Source organism: Vigna unguiculata, chromosome 1, assembly GCF_004118075.2.
Source record: "Vigna unguiculata cultivar IT97K-499-35 chromosome 1, ASM411807v1, whole genome shotgun sequence".
NCBI classification, from domain to species: Eukaryota; Viridiplantae; Streptophyta; class Magnoliopsida; order Fabales; family Fabaceae; genus Vigna; species Vigna unguiculata.
This window is the reverse complement of record NC_040279.1, coordinates 4025497-4033777: the sequence shown is the minus strand read 5'-3', so window position 1 is coordinate 4033777 and position 8281 is coordinate 4025497. Positions and strand designations below refer to the sequence as shown.

At 32.6% G+C, this 8281-nt stretch overlaps 1 protein-coding gene across 1 annotated transcript; it reads right to left on the bottom strand.

The window, feature by feature from the left end:
• Nucleotides 1–2623: 2623 nt before the first annotated feature.
• Nucleotides 2624–4473, bottom strand: LOC114175307 (NADPH:quinone oxidoreductase-like). Its single transcript, XM_028060091.1, has 3 exons — nt 4274–4473; nt 4005–4196; nt 2624–3179 (listed from the first exon to the last, which is right to left on the bottom strand). Exons 1-3 carry the CDS (start codon nt 4371–4373, stop codon nt 2875–2877), a joined length of 597 nt encoding a protein of 198 aa, XP_027915892.1. The 5' UTR covers nt 4374–4473; the 3' UTR covers nt 2624–2874.
• Nucleotides 4474–8281: the final 3808 nt, after the last annotated feature.

Sequence of the window (8281 nt, the reverse complement as noted above, 5' to 3'; positions counted from 1 at the left end):
TTGATTTTAATATTTAAGAATATATTTATATGTCAAAATCAGCATAACTGAAAATTATACTAAGAGAAATAATAATAAAAAAAGTTGGACTCCTAAAAGTACACATGATCTTTTATAGGTGTAACGATAGACCTTTACAGTTATTCCGCCTTTTTCAACTAGAATCATTAATGACAAATGCATCTTACTGGAATTAAGTACACATGACAAATCGGATGTTTTAACATTTCTTTCTCTACATCGAGAAGTGGATCTGAGAGAGTCTTTTAAGATGAATATGTATATATTTGAATCGATAGATACGTGTTTTATTATTAGATTTAAAAGATAAAATAAGTGAATTTAATAAATTTTATAAAAGTTAATGAGTGATTTAAATGATGTGATAAATTAAAAAAATTGTTTTAATAGATAAAATTTGAAGATTATTAAAATTTCCTTAATGATAAAAATAAAATGAAATGATTATTGGAAAAGTTAAAAATATTAAAATTTAGCAATATTTTTATTATTATACATATGTATATACATTATTGTTAATTATTATATTCATATATTAATAATAATTATATATATATATATATATATATATATTACATTTTTAACAATATTTTAATTATTATTAATTATTATATATATATATATATTAATAATAATAATAATAATTTTATATATTATTAATAATTATATATTAATCATTATACTTTCAAAAATTAAAATTATTATTAAAAGTTTCCTATGTCTAAGAAGTTAATTCGGTCTATTTCATATTCAATGTCTTATTTAATGACAAGCACGTGAATGAGAGTAAAAAGAAGATGATTAAGGGCCTCTTCTTTTTTGAAGATTTTTTGTTTGAGCGAAAGTCAGAGGATAAATCATCAAGGGAAAAAGATGTTTGTTTTCGATGAAATAAGGGTGAGTGGTTGCAATGATTTGCAGGATTAGTGCTTTTTTTTTTTATCTCGCATGTCTAGGACAAATTTGAAGGATTGTTGTAACAAAAGACGTTTTTACCCATTGTCACGTTTTTTTCACGTGTTGCATGTAGCAATGTAGTGCCTATGTTGTTCAACTTCAACGGTAAGACTGTGTGATATTCCTTCACAGAAAAGCAACAAGATTCTTAACACAGAGTGATTACACAAGTTGTTTGAATTTCTTTTGACTGAAGTAGCCATTAAATAGGAATTTAATAAGTTAGAAGGTTGATGTATGTGGTTGGTGCGTTGTATAAGTTAGAAGAGGGGGAGAAGCCAATGTTGGTTTTTGGCGGAAGCGGAGAGGGTCGTCTCGTGCTTGTGGCATTTGAGGTGAGTTTTTTTTCGTTGATTTCTCCACATTTGTATGTGTGCGTGGTGCATGTGATGAATAGCCACTCTGCATGATAATGGGGAAGAATGTGGTCATCAATAATGGAGTGCGAATCATGCATGAAGGGTTGTTGTATCATTTCTTCACGGTGTAGTGCCAATCCACTTCAAGATCGATCCATGGGTGTTTGGATCCTGTCCCATATTATCTGGAACAGATCTGGGAAATTTCAGTGTAGTGGATCAATCCGTGTAGGCTTGGAACTGATCCCAAATGTTTAAATCTGATCCCCTCTTCTTTGGAATATATCTCCTCTTGGCTGGAACCGATATGGGCAAGTGGGAGAGTGGGATTCGATCCTTTCTTTGCTGATCTGATGCTTACTCGTGGCTCCATTCCTACAACTTGCTTCCCATTCATAAATATGTGGTTCTTAGCTTGGTGTATGAACGTTAAACTTTGTTGTTTTTTTGTAGGAGGTGTTGGACGACGATAATATAGTGGGCTTCAAGAGGTGGTCTTGCACGACTTCATGGGTTGAGGATGTTCTGGAGAATGGTTTCTGACCTGAGTTGGACCTTTACTACTTATTACTTAAAGGACAAAATGATAATCTTTCTTTTTTATATATTTAAACATTTTTTTATCTATCACATTAATCAAATCACTCAAACTCTCATAAATTTTACTTTCAAATTCACTCACAATCACCTCTAAATCACTTAAAAAAACAACACATATTTTACTCTTATATCTACTCAAACCCATCTTCTTCCTCTCCCTCAAATCCATCTATCCAAATAAACAAAGCCTAAGGGTGTAAATCGGTAAAATGCAACTTTATTTACCCAAATCCATGAGGAGATGAGATTTTTATTATATTTTGCAAATCTATCGAGGAGATAAGATTTTTATTAGATTTTGCAAATCCATCGTTTTAAATCACTGTATTGCACCATTATCGAACACGAATTACATTGAAAATATATCGTTCCAAATCGACTGATTATTCAAATGTGTCCAAGCAAACAGAGCAATAAAGATGAAGAATATTTACTTGAACTTTAAAAACTTTACAGAAATAAAATTAAAGCTAGTTTATATAAAAATTAATTTATGAAGATTATTGTACACAAATTTTCTAATGTTTTTATTTTTTAATTCACGTATAAACTAATTTTAATTTATAACAAATTAATTTTAAAGGCATCTGTGAAAAAAACTTTGTATGTGAAAAAGAATATTTCAAACGGAAAATCTACATTCTCAAATATATTTTCTTAAGTAAAGAAATCGTGCCATTATTATAAGACAGAAAGAAAATATTTGAGATTATATAATGGATTTGATCATCCTTTTGAATATAATTTAAGGCATGTGGATCTTACTCATAAATGGCAACAAATCAAACCAAGACACACCAATAAAGACAAAAGTTACAAAATGTAAAAACATGTGCGTTGTACTGTCTCTGCAGAAAACAGTTGTCATGCAGCCATAAAAGGAATGAGCCAAAATCCAAAGCTTATTTTTCAACACTTTTTGGGAATCATGGTTGTTTCAATTTTGCCCTTGAAGTCTAAGGGTAAATGCCTTCAAGGACAGAAGGATTTCCTTCAACCTATTTTTGGCATCTTCATCGATCAAGTCACCATCACTGTTAAACTTTGCCGGTGGCTGGAATGCATTGATGAAGAATTCAGGTTTGTTGATGAAATGAAGATCCAAAAATACTCCAATTTGGCGTAGATGATATTGTGATCTTCCTCCACCAAAGCCTCCTCCAGCACTCACTATGGCAGCAGGTTTACCAGCCCAAACATTTGGTGCTCTTGATGCCCAGTCAATTGCATTTTTTAGTGGTCCTTCAATAAATCAAAGTATACATGCATTTTAGTTTCGTGTTCAACCTGTTATCGTTTACCAATAACGTATGCAGAAAGGATTTTAACTGTGAGTTTGAGTTCATGAGTAGAAATGAAGATATCTGAGCAATACATAAGAAAAAATATTTACAAACATATTAATTTGTGAACATTATTAAAATAATTAAAGTTCTTTCTTCAAGTCTCATCAAATTCGAAATCCAAGAAGAAAAGAAAAAGATAGTGTACTATAGCTTTTGCTGTAAGGTGATTTCAAGGATTCAAAGTAGTATTGTCTTATCTTTATGTATTATTCATCGACTATCACTTGACTAATTTGGAAAAAAAATCTTCCTAACAATTCAGTCACATCCTTCTATTTTCTTATTTTCAAAAAATCACTCTTCAACACCTGCACAACACAACATAACAACTCTCACACAAAATATCTTTCATTATATTCTAGAAAATACTTATCCTCAAGGATATAATACTAAAGGAGACTAGTCAAACAGTAGAAACACAACTGATTTTATACCTTATAATAATTAAGATCGATATAATAATTATGTAGTAATTATAACAGTATTAATTGGTATAATTTCTATGATGTGGTATTAAGTAATTTCCAAAACTTAAGTCAGAAAATTGAATATGTATTATCGTTATCTTTATCCTCTTTTTGGTAACTTACAGACCATTTATTTGATTAACTAACTATCTCAAAAATCTCGGATCATTTCTTTACATTTTTCTATTTTGAAGAAATCGATTTACAATCCCTAAAGAACATTTTGGCAGTGTTTTGGTGAGGTGCAGAGTTACCTGTGACAGAGTAATTGTATTCAGGGGAAGCAAAGAGGATGCTATCAGCTGCAACGATCCTCTGGCGAAACGCTTCAACTTCTGATGGATAAGTGCCGTTTATCTCAAGATCCGTGTTCAGAAAGGGCAGAGCCGAAATATCAACGTACTCGATCTGAAGTCCCAAATTGCTTCCTTTGCTCAGTTCAATCGCTATCAAACTCAACCCAAAAAAAAAAATTAAAAATCAAAACAAATGAATAAAGTTAGAGTGTGTGGCAGAAACCAACCAGCACGAACCAGGCCTCTGTTATAAGAGCCTTTCCGAAGAGAACCGGAAAGCGCCGCCACTTTAATCAGCGACGAGGATGCTCCGGCCACCGCTGCCATGTTTTCTTGCTATCTGTCTTCTTTCGTTGACTCCAAACAGGGACGAGGGGAATGTATGACGAACAACAAATCAAACTTTTCTCTTTATAGATTTTCAAATTAACATGCTAAACTCGATACTAATATTTTATTAAACTTAATTAATCTTTAAGTAAATACTAAATTTAAATATTTTTAATCAAATTCTTTTTATAAAATTTGGAAGTGACTAAAATACTTTTCATTCTGATATTAGCATTTAATTATTTAATTTTTTTTCATCTTTAATTTATCAATTGATTAATTTTGTTTATTAAATTTTTCAGCTTGTTATTGCAAAGAAAAGAAGATAAATTGATTCACTGTAAGGGAATTATAAAAGTAATGAAACAAGACAACATAAAACTATAATTAAATAAAAATAAAAAGTATTTTACGTATTTAATGGAATTAAAATATTTATTAAAATACTACATTAAAAATATCTAAATTTATAACACAACTAAAATTTAGTTAAACAAAATGTCTAGTAATATATGAAAGGATAAAACTCCTCCAAATTCAGTTGGTTTTGTAGAGATTGATAATAGGGAGGCTGCCATTAAAGTACCAACTACTCAAAAGGAATCTGCCACACACATGAAGAACATTTTTGGCAACATGCAATGATGGAGAGAGTATTTAATAGGAAAATTGGGAGATTGTGAAGGATGCAATGAATTTGGCGTATGTGGAGGAAAATGAATCATTTCGTCTTTTGAGGGAAATTTTTAATGGGAAAGACATGATTGAAGAAGGGAAATTGTGTTCTTGGGCATGGCATAATGGGATTAATCCTTAAAATTGCCATTAGTTTATACATGTCCCGGAAAAAACTTCCTAGAATCACTATAATAGAAATAAGATTAATCCAAAGAACACAAGAATATAATGTGGAAATTCTAAATACAGAAAAAAAACTACAACCACATAGAATAATTACTATGTAAAAATTTGTACAACACACAAAATACATTCTCAACCTTTTGACCCCAAGTATATCCACATCCCTCTAAAGCAAGAATTTCGCTACACCTCATAACACTTTATTACAAGAGAATAAAATAAGTCAAACACTAGCTCAAAGTGTCTTTGACTTGGGTTGAGGAACATCATGAACTTAGAGCCCAATATAGTTACTAACACTCACCCCTTGGTTATCCTAGGCGGACTTTTCAAGACATGTTATTTTCATCGTCCCAAGAATTTTCACTTGGAATCAAACTATCCCAAGATTTTTCACTTGAAATCAAACAATCCCAAGAATTTCCACTTGTCCCAAGAATTTCCACTTGGAATCAAACCATTCCAAGAATTTTCACTTGGAATTAAATCATTTGAAGAATTTTCACTTGGAATCAAACCATCCCAAGAAGTTCCACTTGGAATTAAACCATCCCAAGAATTTCCACTTGGAATCAAACCATCCCAAGAATTTTCATTCCGAATCAAGTCATCCCAAGAATTTCCATGCATCCTACATCAATGTTAACCAATGCCCGTGTAAAATCATCACATACCTTGCATAAATGTTAGTCGATGCTCGCGCATAAAGCATGAACATTTCAACTGATTAAAACAAAATTCAAATTAATTAAAATCATGAAGCCTTCATAAAAAAATCATTTAGTTTTGTTTCAATGAATTAAAATGTGAATCAATCTATTAAAATCACTAAAAAGTCATTTTAAGTGATTTCAGTGGATGGAAGTGTGAATTAACCAATTGAAATGTTTCTAAAATCTCATTTTGCTTTGTTTCAATCAATTAAAACTAGATTTTAACAAGTTTATACTATCTAATCAAAACCAATTTTTACAAAAACTAAAATACATTTTTAATTTACATAGTTTAACAAATTGTTTCAAGGAGTGTTTGCTAAAAGATTTTCTTGGAGCTTTCATTTGTGAATAATCCTTCAAAAAGATCAACTTCCAAGTATTGAATCTCACTCTTATAATGAATCACCCAACGATGCCTTTATAGGTAGTTTTGTTTTTGTTCTTCTTTATCCAAGTGATTACGTTCCATTCTATTTTTGGGTTTGTAATTTCTTTCTTTCTTAGGGTTATCAAAGTTTGCTTCTGGAAGGGTTTCTCAAGTGTGGTTGGATCTTATAAAAATCAAGTCAACAGTAAAGTGTAGCACTTCTTAGTAGATCGACTTAATCAATATGATTGGGCCTTCTTTCACAAGTGAATCAATATATTTTTTTGTGTTTCTTTTTTATCTCTATATTGCATATTAGAATATTTGACTATATTCTTTGTGGATTGATAAGTGTTTTTATGCTTAATTTATTTAACATAATATTCACTTATTTTTATTTCTTTTAAATAATTTAATAAGATTTTCATAGTTTTCTCTTTAGTTTTTGCAATTATAAGAAAAAAGACACTAACTATATTTTTTATTGATATATGTAACATTTTAAAACTCTTTTGGTAGGACATAGTGATGAAGGGAAAGGTAGGACAACAATAGGAAGACGGAAACTACATGGTCCCTTGCTTAGCTAGAGTGATTTCTTGATTAGCCAATATTTGCTTCATGCTCAACTAGTCTTTTCTTTACTCAACTAATCCATAAATCAGTGAGCAACATATCACAAGCATCAAGCCTCATCCAACAAGGGCTAATCTTAGCCTAACGATATTTGTAGGCAAAGAGCATGAGAACATTACTTGCAAACCTAACCTAGCAAACCTAAGTTTTGGAATGCTCTTTTAATGGCTCAAAATATCATATATGAAGAGGGGAAAACACAAAAAAGAAAGGGAAAGGAAGCATAAATAAGAGAAAATACCATTTATGACTTCCTCCTCATTTTCTTATTCTTCCTTTTCCTTTTGTATAGATTTCATGCTATTCAACTTTATGAGTAATCAAATATTCTTTTGCTTGGTTTATATGTAGTCGCGAGACTCTCTTGTATATTGTACTGTACGTCCCATCGGTCAATCGGCCAAAGTTGAAGAAGTAATAAATGAAAGGCCAGCGGTCGAACGGTCGAACAGCGAATCGGCTTTGTCGATCAGCCACGTAGTATCGTTAAAGGACCATCGGTCGAACGGATCACGAATAAACTATAAGACCATCGGTCAAACGGTTGAACATATAAGTCACGACCTAACCATGTTCATATCCATCGGTCCATCGGCAACACCTAGTCGAGCGACACGGGCCCTTAATGGCACATCGGTCGATCGGACAAGTACGTGTTGCACCCAACCATAACGCGACAATCAACGAATCAACCATCGGTTGATCAATCTCTTTAGACTTGTGTAGTCCTTCGCATGCGTCTGACGGTTGACCAGAATACACGAAGGTTACACTTGTTACAGTATAACTAACCCAGTCAAGCGGCCATCGATCACGCGGTCAAAGGATCAATCAAACGAGTTAATTAACGTTAAACGAGTCAGTAATCTTGATTAAGGGATCATTGGGCCGTGATTAAGGAACCCTAATCACAGGCCCACACAGAAAACTATAAATAGGGCTCAGAGGTAGGTTGGTGAGAATCTTAATTTTCGCATTTATTACAGCAGATATATTGGTACACCGACCGGTCCTTTACTGACTTAAGCATCGGAGTACTTTAGACAGGTACCCCGATCGTCATCCCAGCCGATCAAGTTAAGGAGTGGATTTTCTGGAAGTTATCGTAGCAGTGGGAAGTAGAGCCAGCTTGGAGAGACTCTGTAGTAGGTTCTCGGTCCCTACACCCGAAACATTTTGGTGCCCACCGTGGGGCCGAGCAGTCTTCTTTAAGAGAACACCCTTATGGTGACCACAAGGAACCGGAACAGCAACGTAGACGGAGGTAGGATGGCAGATGATCAAGCAGATACTAGGGAGATGATAAGGGCGATGCAGCAGAGGAT

Coding starts and splice junctions, on each gene's coding strand:
- LOC114175307 (XM_028060091.1), bottom strand. CDS start 4,373: ATGGCAGCGGTGGCCGGAGCATCCTCGTCGCTGATTAAAGTGGCGGCG. Junction 4,197..4,273: donor CAGAGGCCTGGTTCGTGCTG/GTTGGTTTCTGC, acceptor TGAGTTTGATAG/CGATTGAACTGAGCAAAGGA. Junction 3,180..4,004: donor ATACAATTACTCTGTCACAG/GTAACTCTGCAC, acceptor GATTTATTGAAG/GACCACTAAAAAATGCAATT.